This window comes from Diabrotica virgifera, chromosome 9 (assembly GCF_917563875.1).
Source record: "Diabrotica virgifera virgifera chromosome 9, PGI_DIABVI_V3a".
In the NCBI taxonomy this organism is placed as follows: Eukaryota; Metazoa; Arthropoda; class Insecta; order Coleoptera; family Chrysomelidae; genus Diabrotica; species Diabrotica virgifera.
In genome coordinates, this window is record NC_065451.1 from 171,036,830 (window position 1) to 171,059,708 (window position 22,879).

General features: G+C 34.2%; 1 protein-coding gene across 4 annotated transcripts in view; it reads right to left on the reverse strand.

Annotated features, from left to right (window-relative positions):
- Window positions 1-22,879, reverse strand: part of LOC126892103 (uncharacterized) — a 654,403-nt gene that overhangs the window by 159,237 nt on the left and 472,287 nt on the right. For all 4 annotated transcript variants that reach the window (XM_050661541.1, XM_050661542.1, XM_050661540.1 and 1 more), the window contains exon 2: window positions 14,329-15,026. In XM_050661541.1, the coding sequence (XP_050517498.1) occupies window positions 14,329-15,009 (681 nt within the window). In that variant the 5' untranslated portion in view covers window positions 15,010-15,026. The remainder of the gene's footprint in view (window positions 1-14,328; window positions 15,027-22,879) is intronic.

Below are 22,879 nucleotides of genomic sequence, written 5' to 3' on the forward strand. Positions count from 1 at the left end.
GCGTATGTGAGAATTGGGAGTATGCACTGGTCAAACACTCTTGTTTTTAAGTATTGTTGTATTTTTTTATTCTTTAGGACCCATTTTAATTTTCCAAATCCTGCCCAGGCTAAACTGACCCTTCTTTTTACCTCCGCTGTTTGGTTTTCCTTATTTATTTTTATCAACTGTCCCAAATATATATAATCATTAACCGCTTCTATTGTGGTGTCGTTTAGTATTACGTTTCTATTGTCTTGTGTGTTTGTCATTGTTTTTGTTTTGGCAAAATTCATTTTTAGACCTATTTGTTCGGATTCATTTGCTAGTTCGGTTAGCATGGTTTGTAGTTCTTCAAAACTTGATGCTATGACTACTACATCGTCTGCATATCTTAGGTGGTTTAGTTTCTTTCCATTTATGTTTATTCCCATGTTTGTCCATTCCATTGTTTTGAAAACATCTTCCAGTGCTAATGTAAATAGTTTAGGAGAAATAACATCTCCCTGTCGCACTCCTCTGTTAATTGGTATGGGTTTTGTGGTTTCTTCTATGGTACATTGTATCATATTGTTGTTTGTAGTTGGTTGGTTCTTACTCTAATATTTCTTATCACTTCGTTAATTACTGTTACGAATGGTAAAGGGCTGAGACTATCTCCTTGGGTAATATCTCTCTTCCAATTAAAATTCTTTCGATCTTTCCCCTGTTGATTGTACTCTTCCTTTTACCTCTTTGTAAGTACTTACTATAAGTATTTTTATTAATATATTTGGTACATTTATTTTCCTCAAGCATTTCCCTATAATTTGTCTTTCTATCGTATCAAATGCTACTCTTAGTTCTAAGAATGCTAATAATGGTTTTTCCGTCATGTCCAGGCTTCTTTCCATTAGGTTTCTAATGCTATATATGTTGTCATTTATCTGTCTTCCTGGTCTAAATGCCGCTTGTTCTTCTCCCAATTCCATTTCTACTTTTTGTCTTAGTCTCTTCTCTATTATTTTCGTGTATATTTTAAAGCATCCCGATGACAGACAGATGTTGTTCCAACTGATTATAAAGGAAAAGATCCGAAGAAAGACATAAGGAGACGTAAAATATCATGGTTGCGCAACATGAGCGCAACCATGATGAAACCATTTTCAGAGCAACCAGATGACTGTCGACCTCCGTCGTGGAAATGGCACTTAAAGAAATGGAACTTACAGTCCCTAAGTAAGTAAGTCCTTTTATAAACTTTAGGTTTTTAACCACAAAAAAAGAGGATTCTTAGTATTTAATACTATAAAGCTCTCATCCACACTGAAAATACATCAGTGTCAAATTTCTCATTATTTCGGTTGTTTTCACAAACTTAATTTTGGATATTACATTTTTTTTGGAAATGTTGAGGGCTCGGCGATTCAAGTTGAACAAACAGTTGAAGTCACTTTTATGAGAAGTGATGCGAAGTTTATATAATATATTAACTATATCTATTGTTATATTTCTATTTGATATGGAAATTAAATTTTGATAATTATAAACAGAATTCAATTTAATATAAAATATTTTCAATTTTCTCAACCACGGGCATATAAATTTAGAACAACCTGTATACAACAAATTGTTATATTTAATTTTAAGAAGTGATTAGCAGAAGCATACGAAACTCGGGACAATGCGCTTAGAATAAACAAATAGATAATAGTTCATTATCGTTGTTCGCGGAAGGTTCGATCATTAGCCTATGCTAAATAAGACTCAGTTGAAGTAGATAATAGGTCATTAAATTTTGAAAATAGTAGAAAGTAATTTTAGAATGGGAATTAACTATTTATTTTTGGAAATCCATTAAGCATATTTAGAAAGATTAAAAATTGGTTTTGAGGAATACTGCGAATGAGAGATGGTGGTGGAAGGTTGATTTGTGAATCTGGAAGGGATATTTAGAAAGTAGGGGAATGAATGACAAATAGAGATCAGAATGTTTTGAGCTGTCGAGAAGTGAAGTCCAGTAGTAGACGGTAGTGTACGGAGAGTGAGAAAGCCGGTATAGTTCCGTGAGTGTGGAGTATCTATCGTGGAACGAGAGGTAGGCCAGGTCGAGAGTAAAGAACCTCCTTGAGCCAAGAGTGTCCCGGTAGCTGATTGAAGTTTCGAAAAAGGTAGAAACACGGCATCACGACAGAAGCAGGAACGGGAGCTATACGAGCTAGTTTTCAAAGCAGAACATTACTGGAAGCCAGGACGAGGTTTTGATCGCAGCCAAGGATAGCAGGAAACGGGTCTTGTGTGAAGACATTCTCAGTTCACCAGAAAAAGGTCAGTCTCATTTGTTTGGACATAAATGTATGGGTTTTTCGTATTAAATACCACATTTAAAATTGAAGAACATAATCAATAATATCAGAAAAGCTTCATCAAACTTAAATAGAATTGTTGCTAATAAATCCTAATAGTTAAATGTTAATAAAAACTTTCAATTGGAAACCAAAAGGAAATAAGATTCCCATGTGTAAATGTTATGTTTAAGAATAATAAGATATAGCAAATATTAAGCAGTGATTGCTATTTAAATAAAATAAACCATATTTTGATTATAATTGTAACCCATATGTGTGTATTATTTTACTCTTTTCTTTCCTATCCCGATTAGGAACCATTGAGAAATACTTAGAAGCCACGAGAGTAAGTAATTAATTTTATAATTCGCCCTGAGATTGAAAACATATTGATATGTGATCTGGTAAATTAATTAGATTATGATTAATGCATTGATTAAATTAAATGACATATAAGAATATTATCTCATATCAATAATAAAAATCACATCAACTGTCGTCCAACGTGGAAAGCATTGAAAAGTATTTCTAGTGGCAAATTTGAAGGATAGAAAGAGTAAAGCCGGTATTTGAAAATTTATATGCCTGTGGTAAAAAGTGAGATACTTACATTTGATAACATAAAATTTTAGATCTCTTTAGGTACAAATTTACATAACTGATTTAATATTTTATTTTTACGATATTTACATTTGATATATTTATTGACAATTTATAATATTTGGGTAAGAAAAAGTCGTCTTGGTAACATACTAGTAAAATTTCATATTTGGCGGGGACAGTACTTCTTGAAAACAAATGTCTGTGACAAGAAGCCAAAGCAAAGACAATAAAAAACAAAAAGAACATTCAAATCAAGAGGATAATACAGACCAAGAAGATATTTTAGACACGACAATCATGGCATCAGAACAGCAAGAATTATCAGGAATAGATAAATTATTACAAATGATGCAACTCCAGTCACAAAGAATAGAACAGAAAATGGATGAAACACAACAAAAACTGGATGACAATCAAAGAGAAACAAAACAAGCAATGGATGAAGCAAAAAGGACAATGGATAAAAATCAGGAAGAAACATCAAAGAAAATGGATAAAGTGGATCAAAAAATGGATGAAACACAACAAAAAATGGACCAAAAAATGGATGAAACACAACAAAAAATGAAACAAGCAATAGAAGAGAACAACAAGAAAATGGAGGAACGCATAGAAAAGTATGAAATGAAAATTAAAGATCACATGCAAGAACAAGAAATAAAAATGAAGGAGTTAACGAATTGCCAGAAAAAAGAAATAGAAAATTTGGAAAACAAGTTGGAAAATGCTATTCAAGTAGACAGAGAAGAAGTGGAAAAAAGAATCACAGAAATAGAAAAACAAGTCACCGAAAACAGGACGCAACAGAATGTAGGAGAAAGAAGAGAAATGGTTATACATAGCACAGATGACGTGAAGATAAGGTTTGGCGGGGATGTAAGAAGATTACACCCAGTGCCGTTCATAAATAGCCTGAAAAAGAAAATACAACACATCGGAAATTTCGAAACAGCAAAAGAAACTATCAGAAACCATCTAATAAAGCAAGCCTATGGTTCGATTGCAAAGAAGAAGAATTTGACAGTTGGCAACAATTTGAACAAAAATTTTTGAATTATTTCTGGGGAAAGGTCCAACAATTGGAAATTAACAAGGAATTGCAAAATGGGAAATACAATGATAGGATGGGTATATCAGAAAGGACATATGCATTACAAATTTACTATAACGCAAAACATTTACAATATAATTACTCATCGGAACAATTAGTCGAACTGATTGCAAGACATTTCGAAGAAACGCTGGAAGACCATATCACATTGCAAAACTACAAAGACATAGATAGTTTATGCCAATTCCTACAAATAAGAGAATCACGTTTAAGAGAAAGAAAATCAAGAAGGTCGCGAGAAGATTACAGGCCCCGAGAAACACAGGATTACAGAGATAGAAATCAAAATAGGAGGGACTATACAAGACGAGATTTTAATCCCAGAAGGGAAAACGAAAATAGAGACAACGGAAGAGGAAATTATGAACAAAGAAATAGGCAATGGAATAAGGATAGAAATCGAGAATACCAGAATAGAAACACCACACTCGCAAATCAAGAAAACAGAAATAATGGTAGACAAAATGAACAGGGATATCGAGAAAACCGAAACAGATCCGACAGACCAAGAGAAAATAGAAGAGAAGTAAATAATACCCAGACAGATGAATATGACGGAGAGAGACATTATGACGAAAATATAAACAACGATGAGCAACCGGCGTCTTTTCACGACGGCGCTCACTAAAAACCAAAAATCAAACAGGAATCTTTTGTAACCCCAAGGAGTTTATTAAATTGGCAAGAAACAACGAAAAGAAAAATGGAGTTAATTTAAAATTTGTGGATGGTTTTATCAACGAGAAACCAATTAAAATTATGATAGACACTGGATCTGAAATAACATTGGTCAACAGAAAACTAATAGAAGAAGTTAACTTAACAAATTTAATTTACAAAATCCTAGGGTAAATTTAGTGGGCGCAAACAAACGGACATTGGCAACTATAAATGAAGGCATACGAGTAATGGTACGACTGGGTAAGAAGATGTATGCACTACAATGTGTAATAATGCCAAACATGTCACATGACATGATAGTAGGAGTTGACGAATTGGCAGAAAAACATGTAGTGATAGATTTTAAAAATAATACGATGAATCTAACAGAAGAAAAAGAAGAAGAACAGGACAAGGAACAGGAGAAACAAAATACGGAGAATCAGGTAAAGAACAAACAGTGGAAATGAATTTGGCAACGAAGCAAGGACAAAGAAGAAAAGGGAGAAAAAGTCAGAAAAAGACAAAAGAAAATGAAACCTGTGGCTCCTCAAAAGAAGAGTTGAGCCCAGAAGAAGAAAAATTGAGAGTATCAAAAGCAAAAGAAAACTGGGATTCCTCAAAAGAAGAGATGAGCTCAGGAGAAGAAGAAATAAAGCTAACAAATGAAAGCGAAAAAGATATGATCGAAACAGTGGCATTTGAAGAGGAGGCATATGAAAACGAGGATGCAGAATACACGGTAAAAGTATGTGAAAAATCTGAGGAAAAAGACAGAAGATTGATATGGGAAAAAGGGAAAGACAACATAATAGCCGACACTCTAACACAGGATGAGGACACTGAAAATAAGGAAACAATTACTCTACAGGTGGGACTAATTAGAGTAATACAAGAAGAAGGGGTATAAGACGTAGATTAAAGTAAGGAAATATACAGGGAGTTGGTTTTGCCTCGAGAAAATTTATTTAAAAATGCAGATAAATTTTATCGAATACAAGGCGGGGATTTGTTATATTTCTATTTGATATGAAAATTAAATTTTGATAATTATAAACAGAATTCAATTTAATATAAAATATTTTCAATTTTCTCAACCACGGGCATATAAATTTAGAACAACCTGTATACAACAAATTGTTATATTTAATTTTAAGAAGTGATTAGCAGAAGCATACGAAACTCGGGACAATGCGCTTAGAATAAACAAATAGATAATAGTTCATTATCGTTGTTCGCGGAAGGTTCGATCATTAGCCTATGCTAAATAAGACTCAGTTGAAGTAGATAATAGGTCATTAAATTTTGTAAATAGTAGAAAGTAATTTTAGAATGGGAATTAACTATTTATTTTTGGAAATCCATTAAGCATATTTAGAAAGATTAAAAATTGGTTTTGAGGAATACTGCGAATGAGAGTTGGTGGTGGAAGGTTGATTTGTGAATCTGGAAGGGATATTTAGAAAGTAGGGGAATGAATGACAAATAGAGATCAGAATGTTTTGAGCTGTCGAGAAGTGAAGTCCAGTAGTAGACGGTAGTGTACGGAGAGTGAGAAAGCCGGTATAGTTCCGTGAGTGTGGAGTATCTATCGTGGAACGAGAGGTAGGCCAGGTCGAGAGTAAAGAACCTCCTTGAGCCAAGAGTGTCCCGGTAGCTGATTGAAGTTTCGAAAAAGGTAGAAACACGGCATCACGACAGAAGCAGGAACGGGAGCTATACGAGCTAGTTTTCAAAGGAGAACATTACTGGAAGCCAGGACGAGGTTTTGATCGCAGCCAAGGATAGCAGGAAACGGGTCTTGTGTGAAGACATTCTCAGTTCACCAGAAAAAGGTCAGTCTCATTTGTTTGGACATAAATGTATGGGTTTTTCGTATTAAATACCACATTTAAAATTGAAGAACATAATCAATAATATCAGAAAAGCTTCATCAAACTTAAATAGAATTGTTGCTAATAAATCCTAATAGTTAAATGTTAATAAAAACTTTCAATTGGAAACCAAAAGGAAATAAGATTCCCATGTGTAAATGTTATGTTTAAGAATAATAAGATATAGCAAATATTAAGCAGTGATTGCCATTTAAATAAAATAAACCATATTTTGATTATAATTGTAACCCATATGTGTGTATTATTTTACTCTTTTCTTTCCTATCCCGATTAGGAACCATTGAGAAATACTTAGAAGCCACGTAAGTAAGTAATTAATTTTATAAAAAGCCCTGAGATTGAAAACATATTGATATGTGATCTGGTAAATTAATTAGATTATTATAAATGCATTGATTAAATTAAATGACATATAAGAATATTATCTCATATCAATAATCAAGATCACAACACTATATAAAAGAAAGTCGAGGTTGTGTTAGTTACACCATTTATAACTCGAGAACGACTGAACAGATTTTTATGAAATTTTACATGTATATTCTAGCGGACTGGGAATAGGATAATATGGAGTTTCATACCCGTACGTCATAAGGGGGGTTGCCCCTCCTGATATATTTTTTTAATTTTTGGAAAAACCGTTTTTTACTATTTTTATGAGATGTAGAAGCAAAAGATACATACAATCCTAAATTTTCAATTTTCTATCTCAGACCGTTATTTTTTAATAGCCATTTAAATATTTTACATCTATATATATAAAAGAAAGTCGAGGTTGTGTTAGTTACACCATTTATAACTCGAGAACGACTGAACAGATTTTTATGAAATTTTACATGTATATTCTAGCGGACTGGGAATAGGATAATATGGAGTTTCATACCCGTACGTCATAAGGGGGGTTGCCCCCCTGATATATTTTTTTAATTTGTGGAAAAACCGTTTTTTACTATTTTTATGAGATGTAGAAGCAAAAGATACATACAATCCTAACTTTTCAATTTTCTATCTCAGACCGTTATTTTTTAATAGCCATTTAAATATTTTACATCTATACAAAAATTCTCCGGTCGCAGTGTTTGTTACCATACTCCTCCGAAACGACTTAATCGATTTTTATGAAATTTTGCAAGTATATTCGACTGGACTGGGAGTAGGTTGCTGTCTATATTTCATACCCGTACGTCATTAGGGGGTTGCCCATGACGCAGTAACTCTCACAATAATGACGTGAAAGATATGAAATTAGGTAGGTAGACTCCTTGCTAATTCCGAGCAGAACCGTACTAAAATTTTTTCTTTAGCACAATCGGTGTCCCAAATACAATATCTCAAGCCGTATCTCAAGCTGAGGACAGAAGAAGAACTAGCGACAAATTTCATAGAAGAGAAGTGGAACAGTTTAACGTTGGGACTCAAATTGGGCAAAATATGATTTTTTTAATTTTGCGAAATTTTCAAAAAATATCTCTAAACGGAACCGTAAGCAGGAGAAAAATTCGGAGCACACGAAAAGAACAAGCAGCAAATTATAAAATTTTATTTAATTTTAATTCATTTTGTTTAATTTTATTTAATTTTATTTAATTTAGGTATTTTATTTATTTTCGTTTATTTTATTTTTTTCATTTTATTAAATTTTATTTATTTTTATTAGACTATATTTTCTTTTATTTAATTTTATTCAGTTTTAGTTATTTTTATTTACGTTTATTCAATTTTATTTAATCAACACCTATAGACTTGGAATCTCCCCGAACCCAATCATAAATAGAGGGTTGTTTTGAATGTAGATATAATAAAGCTGTTATATTCATTATAAGATAAACAAATTTAAGATTGTAACTGCTGTACTATAAACTTTATTTTGTTACTTCTAACTAAACATACTATTTCATTACTATTTCAAACATCATGTGTAATTAATTAAAAATAATAATAAAACCTCATTCACACCAAGCATTTTTGGTTTATTAATTACGAATTCCTTTTGTTTATTTTAAGTTTATTGTATACAAAAGTTTGTTTTTATCTATTGAGGCAGTACGAAGTTTGCCGGGTCAGCTAGTATAGAATATAATATAAAAAACATTTAAAACATTACAAAAGTGTAGGAATAAAGACACTGAAATGAATAGATAATAGAAAAAGCACATTTGTAAACAATTTAAAATATTAAAATATTTATCTCTGGTATATCAGACACAATAATACAAAAAAGGACGACCACAAAATCGATCATTTCGAAACTGTAAGCTCTTATTAAAAAATGTCATCGTAAACAAACCAAAGAAATAGGTTTGTGATTAATAGCAAATAGAAAGTTGACATTTGGACATATCGTGTCTCGTCTTTTAAGATAATCTTCATCGATAATGGCTCTATTACGACATATGCAATCATAATATTCATGATATGTTTTCGTGCCGTTACATTTTCCGTTTTGACATTTGACAAATTATTGTCTTCATTACCCCACGCGCGAACTTCAGATTGCCGTTTGATACAGGGTTGTATCAAATACATTAGACTATAATACAGCAGAACCCCGATTATCCGTGTGTGGATTATCCGGGCTGCGGATTATCCATGCTATGATTTTGTATTACTTAAATTGCATTTTTAAGGTTTTATCAAAATAGCGTCACTGTTAATCACTCGACGGAAATTCTATACGCGGAGAGGGGGACTCATAATGAAAGATTTATATGTTCTGTTGTCTTTTTATGGTAGGTATATATGTATGCATATACGTACATAATGTATTATAATAGGAAATAAATGTTCAGATTATCCGTGCTTTTCAATTATCCGTGCCAACATCCGGTCCCGAGGAGCACGGATAATCGGGGTTCTACTGTACATCCAACTCCCACAGAAAACTGGAAGCACGTTGCCACTAGCGCCTCTGTCCTCTTGAGTTGTACTACGTTTTCTCAATGTAAACATACAAATTTAATTTTGTTAATTTTTGGATAATTAATTAGCTAATCTTGGTAAATTGTGTTTGTATTTGTACACAAAATATCTTATAAAATAGGTCGGTAAAGTGGATTCTCAGCAAATACCTAGGATGGCAACAAAATTAAGTAAAAAGCGTAATTACTTTGCCTCCATTCCCCCGACGAGAGGGCGTTTAGCTGCAATTTCTTTTTACAAGAAGGCTAACCTCAGACTGTACAGGAAATTTATTTTCTATTATTAGGACTAAGAATACACCTGATAGTGTGAAATTTAGGCGTATTTTATAAAGGGAGCTTCAGATAAAATTAATGATATATTTAAAAGGTATTTTCAAAATGATATACTTACAATATATACAAGAGTGTTGAAAATGTTAAATAAAATTTAAAATTAAAATGTTACTTACAAAAAACTCTCCAAAATGTATGTACCTACAAATTGTCACAAAACTTTTATAGATAAATATTTTGATCTTTTAATAAAATCGTATGTAATATAATTAACGATAGTAAAAAGCAAAAATTATGTAAATTAAAAACAATATAAAATTAAAGAAAATAGCTCACAACTTAATTTGTATTTTGATTTAATCCTATAAAAATACCTTTCTTTTAAATGCATAGTTTGTGGTTACAACCCATACCACTAGATAGCGATATTTTGTTTGCTTCCTCAAAATTAATGGGAAATGTCAAGAGTTGTATGTATATCGTCTAATGTATTTTGTTGTATGTATTGTATTCTTACGTATATGCATCTAGGCCGAACAGGTATCTTCCAAAAAATGTTTTGAACTTGTATTAATTTAATTTTATCATTTTACTATTTACAGGAAGTTTGAAAAACACTTGAAAATCTGAAGAACTGAAAAGCGGCAGGTAAGGATGAAATACCAAACGAATTACTGAAATATTGTGGAGCAGCAATGACAGAACAATTAACAACATTAATTAACAAAATCATAAAACACAATAAAATATCGGAAGAGTGGAGAACGAGAGAACTAATTCTACTATTCAAAAAAAAGAGATAAAAAGCAGCCAAAAAATTACAGAGGTATCAACTTGTTAAATACTACCCTAAAACTTACAACTAAAATTTTAGAAGACCTATTGAATCAGAGGATAAGTTTAGCAGATGAACAACAGGGTTTTCGTACTGGAAGATGGTGTAATAATAATAATAATAATAATAATAGGATTTATTTGAATTTCCAGATCTCTATACTTGGCGATCTTTTCAGTAAATTTACTACGTAGATTATTGTTGTTAGGTATCGCCACATCAATTAGTGTTGTTTGTCTTGTTAATTTATTAACTAGTACGAGATCTGGTCTATTATGTGCCACTGTTTGGTCTGTGAGCACACTGCGGTCCCAGTATAGCTTGTAGTTGCCATCCTCAAGCATACTCTCAGGAACGTATTGATAATATGGGAGATGGTCCGTTTGGAGAAGTCCCAACTTGTTAGCTATCTCTTGATGAATGATTTTTCCCACTGCGTCATGCCGTTCCTTATATTCAGTTGCAGCAAATGCCTGGCAGCCCCCTGTAATATGTTGGATGGTTTCTTGGGCTTGACATCCATATCGGCATCTGTCGTTTTGAACCTGAGGGTCTTTGACGATATATTTCAGGTAATTTCTGGTTGGTATAACCTGATCCTGAATGGCCTGGAATGATCTGGAAATTCAAATACGGAGACAATGGAGAATGCAAAGTACCCAGACGATACCTATTGTTATATCTACTACTGGAGTCATTCCGAAGACCCTCCTCGAAAGCATAAAAAAGCTGGGTCTCAATGAACATCTTTATAAGACCATGCAGAAAGCTGTACTACTTGCGACGGCCAGAAGTGTACGAAAATTTTTGGGAGATACACCTGCATTCCAAGTCACCTAGGGCTCGATAACACGGAAAGAGTCCCACCAGAGCTCAATCCTTTTGATACCGTAGGTATCTGGGATGAGTCAATTTTCCCCTTAGAGGGAGTGTGAGCCGTATGGCTAGATCTGGATAATAGGATTTATTTAGCTTTTTAGCTATTACATTACAAATAAACATTTACATATATTTAAATAAATAAATATAACTTAAAAACGAAAAATCAACTAATTCTTAAAATACAATTTTTTTAACCTACTTTTGAAGACTTTAACATTTGGTGAATCTTTTATGCTAGATGGTAGACTGTTAAATATTCTTAGTCTTTCAACAAAAAGAGTTTTTCCATGGCACTTGTATTGAACCTTTCAATATGATAATTATCAAATCTTAAATTATACTGACCTAACAAAAGTGATCTTTTAATGACATAATTATTGAAGTATTGAGGAGCTTGATTGTTAATAATTTTAAATATTAACACCAAACATGACTCAGTAATAAGCTGATTAACATCTAAAAAAATTAATGTTTCCAGCATAAAGTTTATAGAGGTATACTTGCTACATCCAAGGACAATAATTCTCATAGCCTTATTTTGAAGCAACTGCAAACGATATACCTGTTCATTTGAACATGAAATAAACAGTGACATACAATAATTAAAATGCGGAAATATTATTGTATTATACACAACCTTCCTAGACCATCGGGAAAGCCCTTTAGATATTCTAGAGAAATAACCGATTTTTTTACCAATTTTTTTACACAGAAAATTTATATGTTTGGTAAAATTTAACTGTGGATCAAATAAAATTCCAAGATATTTAATTTCATCTACATAACTTATTATATCTTCACCTATTTTAATACTAAAATTTCCTTGATTAAATTTAGAACAATTTATCTTAGTACCCAAAATCATACACTTAGTTTTTTGAGCATTTAGTTTCAATTTATTTGCCATCAACCAATTATTAAGAATATCTAATTCATCATTTATTGTTTGAACTAAATTATTAAAATCTTGTCCAGAGACAGAAATTAATGTATCATCTGCAAACAGATTTACAAATGAATCTTTAAGATAGAGATGTAGATCATTTATATATAAAATAAACAATAATGGTCCAAGAACGGTGTACAGATGCAATATTCGTCATAAAGCAAATTACCGAGAAATCACTAGAGTATAATCGACCAGCATTTCTATGTCTGATTGACTTGAAGAAAGCATTTGACAGAGTAAGACCCAAAGATGTAATTCATCTTCTGTATAATAGATAAGTCCCCTAGAGATCATAAAAACTATTGAAAACATCTACCAAAACAACAAAATGGAAGTCAGAATACATGGACAACTTACAGAACCTATAGATATTGGCAGCGGAATATGACAGGGATACTTATTGAGTCCTATGTTCTTCAATTTAATCATGGATGAAATAATCAAAAACGCCAACAAAGGAAGGGGATATAGAATGTGAAATAACAAAGAAGTAAAAATACTCTGCTACGCAAAGGACGCAATACTAATAGTCTGCAAAGATTAGTCCACATATTTAATATAAGAGCCAAAGAATTCAATATGGCAATTTCATCTCAGAAAACTAAAACAATAGAAATCAGTAAAGAACCAATCAGATGTAAAATAGAAATTGATGGTATCACTATTGAACAGGTAATGGAAGTAAAACACCTTGGAGTTACATTGTTAAGTTACGGAGACCTGGACAAAGAAGTGAGAAATCAAGTACAAAAAGCAAGTAGACCATCATGATGCCTTAATAACACTATATGGCGAAACCGATATATTAACACTAAGATGAAGTCAACAATTTCTAAAGCCAGTGTAAGACCAATAATGACATATGCATCCGAAACAAGACCCGGTACAGCCACAACACAAATACTATTAGAAACGACTGAGAGTACTGAGAATAATAATTACAGGAAATACGCTGAGTGATCGAAAGAGGAGTCAAGACATTCGAAGAAAATGTTTTGTACAGTGTATAAACGAATTGACTGTAAATAAAAAAAAAGAATAGTAGGTATAACCACATAAGCAGAATTGGGCAGGGCAGGCCCATGTGGTCAAAATAACAAGAGATATCACCAATCGGCTGAAGACGTATCGGAAGAGCGCGCATAAAATGGAGTGACAACCATCCACAGAAATCGAAACATCAAAATAAACTTATTTGAAAGTAAAATTGTGGCTTTACCCCAATTTCCCCCAAATTAAAATAGTAAATTACACACTTCATCTGATTATTAATTAATCGGATAAGACAATTATTATTATGTTTAAGACTCCAAAACAAATCAGCCGTGCGTATCCAAGACAAAAACAATAAAATACAATTGCACGAAAATGGTGTAATAACAATTTTAAGTTTAGACAAACATAATGATGACAAAGAAATTGCAAGAGGCATACAAAGAACAGGTCTACAATAAGGTTAGTTAATAAGGAGCTAGTGATATATTATATTTATTATAGAACAACTGTTACAGACAATGAAACGGAATGAATCAGCAGAAACATATTGTCAAAATATTGCTAGAATGTTCCCAGAAATTATTCATCGTTTTTTCCGTTTCTATCATTGATATGCAGTAAACTATTGAAGAATTTGTTACGTATGTTTGATTAGTGGAAAGGAAAGGATGTAGAAAAACCAAGCTCAGGTGTAATGAAGATCAATCAGAAAGTTAATTTTAGTAATATGTCTCTAATTTGTAGAAATAACAGATAAACTAGGACAATGGAGGAGAAGGACACAAGAGAGGTTTCAATGGAAGAACACAGCCAGGCAAGCAAATACCCATCTAGGGTTGTTAAAAGAAGAAAAACAGTTAAACTAGATAATAAACAGAAATAGCCGAAATTACTCACCTGTAAATATTTTCCCATGTTCTTCCTTCCCACAGGCGTCCTCGAAGCAATCCCGTGCGAACTATGTAAGTAACTACCCAAAGGTTTTTGATTATAACTATCACAGTTTTCTTCACTTTCACAACATTTTTCACTGTCCACTACACCGTTGTCCGAATCTTTGGTACCACTCACACCGTCCGAATGGTACAAAAACTGTTTCACGCCGTTAGGTTTATGTTCATCACTGGGGCTTTCGCCACTATCGAGCACCTGCTTAAGAAACTCGCTCCGACTGGAAGAATTGAACAGGTAAGAACTGTTCCTCGTAAGGTTTAAATTGCTGGCGCTGATGACCAGCTCCGTATCCGGAAGATTGGACAACATCTTCTGGACGTTGGTGGATATGATCTCCAAGTTCTCGTTGGACTTGTTCATGTATTTATCCGGAGACCTAAACGATCTATAATTACGACTCGAGTGGAACCTTCTTGATCCTAAAGTCTCTTCCGAAGAAAACTTCTTGCTGATCTCTTGCTCGGGAACGTTGGATAATACTTTTTGTACGTAAGGTGATAGATTGGCGAAATTGCTGAGCTGGTGGCTGCGTCTGGGTGTGCTCGTCTTGAGGTCCAAGTCTGCTTCGTTTTCTCTATTGCTGCTTCCTATTATGGCGTCGAATGCGCCCATAATAGTCGGCATCAACTCCGGTGATGAGCCTAGAACAAAAGTTCGACTGTTACTGACGGTATTCCGTTGTTTTATTGCGACAAATAATTAATAAAACATTGCAAGCACGTCGGTACACTGCAAAAAATACAAGGTGGAATATATAATTAATGGGTACGTTTAATCTAAAAATAAATTAATGAAATTTTACAATGCTTACAATAATTATCCACTTATTTCGTAATATAAGTAGCTTGTTCTTATGAGTGTAGCAAAAAATATTTTAAATATTATTTATCTAGGTACTTAGTATGAATTGACATTAAAAACCCAAAGAGTAATAATTGATTTTTAATTTGGCTTACGAAATTGCTAATTACTAAATACTTTTTATCATTATCACTCACGCCAGTTTAATTGTCTCCACGATAAATTTATAGAAATCGTAAAGCAAGTATCACGGAAATTTATCCCTAGAGGTTGTCGAACTGAGTACATAGCGGGGCTCAATGAAGAATCTAAACCCCTACTTAAAAGATGCGAACAGCTATATGAAGAATACCCTTTCTCGGAAGCGACAATACAGGCTGGGGAGGAAATGTTACATGCGATATCCGCCAACAGAACGGAAAGGTGGTGCAAGCTGGTCACGAGCCTGGACATGAAACAAACCAGCAGACGTGCCTGGAAGCTGATTCGGAATCTTGGCAACGATCCCGCTGCTCCGGCAGTCAACATGACAAAAGTCACACCCGATCAGATAGCCCATCATCTTCTAATGAACGGTAAGACGACATCAAAAAAGAACAAGGTGAGAGCTCAACGGAATATCGACGAAGAAAGAGATGTTCGAGGTACCTCTTTTTGTCTAGAGGAGATGAGAGGCGCGCTCCACCAAATGAAAGATAATAAAGCGGCTGGCCTGGACGACATACGAACAGAGCAAATAAAGAAATTTGGACTAAAAACCGTAGAGTGGCTCGTAAAAATGATGAATTGCTGCATCCGTACATTACAAATCCCCAAAATCTGGAGGAATGCTAGAGTGGTAGTCCTCTTAAAACCAGGGAAGGATCCGGCGGATACAAAGAGCTTTAGACGTGTATCTCTTGTGCCACCTTTTCAAGGCCTTTGAAAGAATGATACTGAACCGGATCGCAAAATATGTGGAGACTAAAATTATTCCAGAACAAGCAGGATTCAGGCCCGGAAAGTGCTGCTGCAGTCAAATTCTTAATATCACCCAACATATTGAAGATGGTTTTGAACGGAAGGAAATAACAGGAGTAGCGTTCATAGACCTAACTGCCGCCTATGATACAGTTAACCATCAACGGCTACTCGCAAAACTCTACGAAACTACAAAGGATTTCCGACTAACAAGGTTAGTGAAATGTCTCCTCCAGAATAGACGCTTCTACGTAAGCTCCAGTCCAAGAACAGTCGGTGGAGGGACCAAAAAAAAATGGGCTACCACAGGGAAGTGTCCTCGCGCCGATTCTATACAACATATACACCAACGACCAACCCATACACCAACAAACAAGGCAATTTATTTACGCTGATGATACAGCTGTGGCAGCTCAGGGAAGAACCTTCAATGAAGTCGAAGTGAAACTGACAGATGCTCTGGGAGACTTAGCTCTATACTATGATAAAAACCATCTTGAGACCCAATCCCACAAAAACCCAGGTATGTGCTTTACACCTGAGAAACAAGAATGCCCGAAGGCCGCTGGAGGTGGAATGGCGTGGTCAGATGCTGGAACACAACAAGACGCCAAACTACCTTGGCGTCCGTCTGGATAGAACTCTGTCTTACCGATACCACTGTCAAGATGTCAAGAAGAAAGTAAGTGCCAGAAATAATATCATCCGCAAGCTAACTAATACAAAATGGGGAGCACAACCACACACTCTCCGCACTTCTGCCTTGGCATTATGTTTTTCGGCCGCGGAGTTTAGAGCACCAGTATGGGCAAACTCTGCTCACGCAAAGAACGTCGACGTGGCTCTAAATGAAACGGTCCGTATAATATCGGGTTGCCTGAAACCGACACCTATCGAAGAGGTATACCCCATAGCTGGAATTGCTCCACCACCTATCAGGAGGAAGGTCACGTCAGAGGTAGAACGGAAAAAGCAGGAGACGGACCGAAGACACCCCTTATATGACCACCAAACTCAGCCAAGCAGACTAAGATCTCGGAAAAGCTTCCTGAAAACATCAAGATCCGTCCCCGAAGCGCCAGAGACGCGCCGAATACACCTATGGCAAGCGTCAGCTACTGCGACACATTTTCCTCCCTCAGAGGAAATGGCTGCTGGACACAATTTACCGTATCCGACTTGGAAAGCGCTAAACAGACTAAGAACCGGCGTTTCACGTTGTGCTAGTAACCTGAAAAAATGGGGATACCAGGAGGACGATACCTGCGACTGTGGCGCGGTTCAGACCAGCCGGCATCTACTATCATGCACAGAGATGAGAGAGACCTGCACAGAAGAAGACTTAATTATAGCAAATGACAGGGCCATCTATGTGGCCAACCATTGGAAATACAGAATTTAAAGTTGTTGGTGTTCTGGAGACGGAAAGTAAGTAAGTATCGAGACCAGTGCTATAATAAACTCCACCGCCTGTAATAAACTTCTTCCTATATCGACCGATATTGAATATTGTAGGAAATTTACAATTTTGACGATGGGGAAGTCCCTTAATTCAGGTCGACCATCGACACCTAATAAACTACATAAGAGGCATTAAAACATTTCAATATTATTGTTGTCTGATATAACAAGATCCGCTTATGACTTATAACGAATTAGTCCGCCATTTCAGTTCTCGTTATAGAGGGAGTACACTGTATATAAAAAATTATTTCACATTTTAATATCAAAAGATGTCCGTCAAAACAAAAAAGGAGCTGCAAATCAGTTACTTTCTTTATCTTCTTGTTTTTCCCATTCTTTGTTATTACTTTTTACAAAAGAAATATTTTATATTCTGATTACTTACCATTTTATGGATCAAACTTCAATCAACATTTTTGCAGTGTAGTTAAGAGGATTATTATTCGATTGTTAATTGCGAACTGAATAAAATCGTGTGACAGGTATGTAGTAACCAACAATAAAATTGACCGATATGGTATGACTCAAGGTTGCGCAGTGGGGCCAATGTAACCTTGCCGACTTGTTTTTGTAGGAAATTTTTCGATTTATTAGTAAGGTGGTAAAGTTGGCAGATTCGTGCTACTTTCACCTTTGTAAAGAGCCAATTCTGGACTAAATTTAACAGGTTTATTTTATATTTTGTTAAACTCAGGTATTTTAAAATTCTTTTTTGTACGACGGAATCTTTGTCAACAAATTTTTGAAATGTTTATTAACCACCCAATAAGGATTTATCGGCTTTTTTACTTTTGAGTTCCTTATTCAGAAACTAAAAAACAATGGTTATTTTGATTTCGAAGTGTAATAACATACAGGGTGGTTTATACATAAAGAGTCTAGTGAGGCATAGCCATATTTATAAGGCGGCCCATTTAAATCATGGTTATGTATGGAACATGATCGCCAACGTTCGATAATCGGACAGGGTACTGAAAGATGAAGAAGATGTACACGTACACACATTGGAAAAGTCTAGGGATATTTTTAAAAAGAAACGCAATTTCTTCTTTAATTGTTTTGAATAAATAATAATTTGATTTGTAGTGTTTAGTAGTATGTAATATACCGACAAAAATTTTATGAAATGTCAGAAATAACGAGAATGCCTTTCAGAAGTGTCAAAAATATCGAGAGAAGTACAATTAAAAGAAAAATAGGTCATCATAAAATATGGTCGTAATAAGAAACAAACAAAATGAATACAGAAGTATCGGGTCCATTTTGGTTTATTAAGGGTCTACATGTCTCGTTCATAGACAAAATGAGATTGTTGATACCCTGTTGAAGTACGTTTGCCCATTCTTCTATTAGACGTTCTCAGAAACGAAATGGTGTCTATACAATGCTCGAAGGGATCAATACCTTCGTTGGTATGCCAGTATGTCACTGGGCATGTGAACGAGCATTATAATACGCATGAGGTGGAAAATTTGACCAACCATATCAGTAAACGGATGAACGATAGGTTATAGAATGGTGTCAAGGTACTGCTGAGCTGTACGTAAGCGGTTTGGAAAAACGAGGTCTTTTCTGCTACCGACTATTATTCCACTCCATACCATTACTGCATCACCTCTGAATGTGTAAACGTTCTGAACATGTTTTAAGCGTTCTACATTTCCAGATCGTTTCCACATTCTTACTCGAGAAGAATCTGGATGAAATCCAAATCTAGATTCGTCGGAGAATCAAACTGTAGCCCAATCATTTGCATCCCAGTTTTGATATTCTTAACACCGCTCAAATCTTGCAGCGCGATTGCATCTTGAGATAGGTGGACATCTCAATGGCTTTCGATTGTGGAGATTGGCTTCATGGAGACAATGTCCTACAGTCTACAGTATCACAGCCTATGGTTACCTGTAAATTGTTGGTTGTCTTCTAGCGGTTAACATTAAATATCTGTTTTTGAGCTGCAGTTGTAGATGGCGATAGACGTTCATGACCATTGTCACGTCCTAGATGACGTTAGGCTGGAATTCCAGTGCCACAAAAATGCCGCCACAATATACAGGGTGTCCAGAAACTCTACCGACAAACGAAGACAGGAGATTCCTCAGATAATTTTAAGACAATTTAACCAACCAACCTGGATCATCTTCAGAAGGGAGTTGACAGGAACAAGTTTGGTCAATATGTTGTAAACCTTCAGGAGTGTCGAATGAACGACAATTCTCTAACCAGATGATCATGTGCAGATGAGCGCTTCCTCCGGTTTAAAATTCTATTCGCCACCAAAAATTTATCTTCGAACATGACGATATATTTTAATGTTTGAAAAGTGTAAGACTAAAAAGTAGAAAATAAAAAAAAATGAAAAAAATTTTTAAGAAACGCTTTTTTTTAACGAATATGTTAGATTTTTTCAATTTATTAACGAATGTGAAGATTTGTGTATATTTAATCTATCTAACAGTTTTTTTCGAATATTCCTTCGAGTTCGAATTCTTTTTATTTTTAGCTTTTTAGTTGATTTTTTTATAATATTTTTAATTTTATTCACTCGTAATTAATGAAAAGCGTTTCTTAATATTTTTTTCATATTTTTTTATTCCGGTTTAATTTACTGGTTTCTTTACATTATCTTGTTAGGGCTAGTTTTGATGCAATATTGCTGTATCTTCTTCTGTTACTAGTAAAATTTTCTTGATTTGACTCTAGCCACTGTGTAACCCAGATTACAGCTTCTAACATATGGATTAGATCTCGTAATAATAATTCAGTTAATCCGTGCATCCGATGTTGATTGACTCTAATAAACAAATTGTATACCCGTCCAATAAATCAATCTGTTCTCAATTAACCAACTTAGAGATTCATCTCGTGAAAAAGTCCAATTAGTTTCATCAATTTTTAACGCCCATGCCCTTTTCGGCGGCTGATATAATTTCCCGACAGACACTTTAAAAACCAATTATTTTTCATCTTTTCAAGTCCCGACCACCACCTTATTTTTTTACTTCAAATGATATTAAGAAACCTAATAATAAAGGTGTGTAATGGCCATAGGCGGAGGCAGAATAAATTAAAGCTTTTAACGGGATTTTTTGTTTTTAATATTTTGACAAGTACAAAAAATATGAATTGAAACACGAAGTTGAACATTCACAGGAGATGAGTAAAGAAAATAGTAATGGATTTTCGAGCTTACCTTAACGCCTCTCTAACAATTTGATGCCCGAAAGAAGTTCTAAAACGGCTCTCCCTTTTAACAATGCTGACTCTGCCGCTCCACTGACTAGGCGGACTTACAGGAAGCAATTTGAGTAAAAAAATCTTAAGACAAGGAGAGTTCAAATGTAGCGCTGACCCACGTGTTAAAAAAGATAGATTCAGATGAATGGAGTATGTCAAATGGATATAAAAAAATCAGGCGGTGAAGACTTTGTTCAATTGTTAGTAACTTGGACGCAATTGGAATCAGTTGACATGATTCCGGGATTTGAAGGATAAATTTATGTTGAATTAAAGTGAGAAGATAAAGAATGAACTTAACGGCCCATTTTAACCTACCGGCCAACCAGAAACAGACCCGTAGTAATAAAATATAGGTATTAACTGAATTAAATTATTATATATTTAATATTGCAATATTTTGCTACTATATATTAATTTTTTCGACGCCTGAGAAAACTAATAAAGTATTTTTGAAAACGTAGGTAAAGGTTGATGGATTCGACCGTTACTTGATGGAAGTTCATTTTATCTCACAATAAAACACTGAAAAACGTTTGTTTTTCTATACTTCCACAAAATTTATTACAACTATGTTATTACTACAGCTGTTTCGGCAAAGTGCCTTTCTCAAGTGATCACTTGAGAAAGGCACTTTGCCGAAACAGGTGTAGTAATAACATAGTTGTAATAAATTTTGTGGAAGTATAGAAAAACAAACGTTTTTCAGTGTTTTATTGTAGGTAAAGGTAGTTAAGATTTAATTACGATTCAGAGACCACTACCACCTGCTTAGGTATTTCAACATTTCAACATTCAACATTTCAACCTCTTGATTTCGTCAATGCAGCCTGTTGTAGTGTGCTCTAAATCGGAATAAAATTCTTCTGCCGTGTATGCCAATTATAATAAAATAATTAACAAATAGACGCAGTTGCGACATCTAGTAAAAGATAGGCGAAAACCCAAGAGACTCCATTTCTAAATAAATTAAAATTTATAAATAAATTAAAGTAATGTTGAGTACTAGGAACCAAATTTGTTGATCTTTGCCTAGATGAATTGACGTGTTTTGGGATGCATATTGTAGATCCCCCATGTCTATGCATTCATCGCCCTTCTTCTTTGCAAATGATGGAAGAATAGGGTATAGGTATAAATGAGGAATTTGTTTCCCGACCTAAAAAATCGTTTAGAATTTATTTTCAAATATTAGTTTATTTAGGAATGCAGTCTCTTGGATTTCGCCTATCGATTTTTGAAAAATTGAAACGCAGAATGAAATATTAGATTATTACCGAGGCCCGAAAGTTCCCGAAAACTTCTATAATGTTTATTTTAATAAGTTACAGGAGTGAAAAAAAAAAAGAGAAAATTGAGTGTGATTTTTAATTTCAAATTAAGGTGGAGTGGGGTAAGATCGTAAACGGGGCAAGTTCGTATTACCTCTAAATCTATCATAAGATACATTTAATTGTACAAATTAATAAGTAGAAATCTGTACTAGATTAGTATGAACTGATTGACATAAATGTCTCTCACTCAGAAGTAATTCTGCCACTATTTTGCCATTTATAAAATCTGAGTACATGAGTAGTACATAGATATCTAACCTAGAGTTGTTGAAGAGAGTGCCGGTATTTTACAGCAAATTTTGTGTCTTGTGCATTTATTTTTGTTAAGTATTAAGAACATTGCTTAAAGTTTACGTTAAAGAAATAAATCCTTTTGATTATTTGAAATTTACTGGAAAAATCACTACTCTGGTCTTGCAGCGCAAATATTAGTGCACGGGGCAAGTTCGGAGCATGTAGCGGGGTAAGATCGGACTTGTGCTTTGTCCAGTCAATTTTAAAGTTTTTTTTGTACTTATTATGGTTTCTTGCTCAAATATCTTTATTTATAACCTTTTTTAGATCCAAAATGGTTAGATATTATATTAGAAAAACGAACCGAAGAGCGTAATCAGCAGAAACAATTAAAGGAGCATTGATAGAAATTCGGACAGGCACATAAATGCCATGCAAAAAACCATTCTTTTTATTTAAATGTA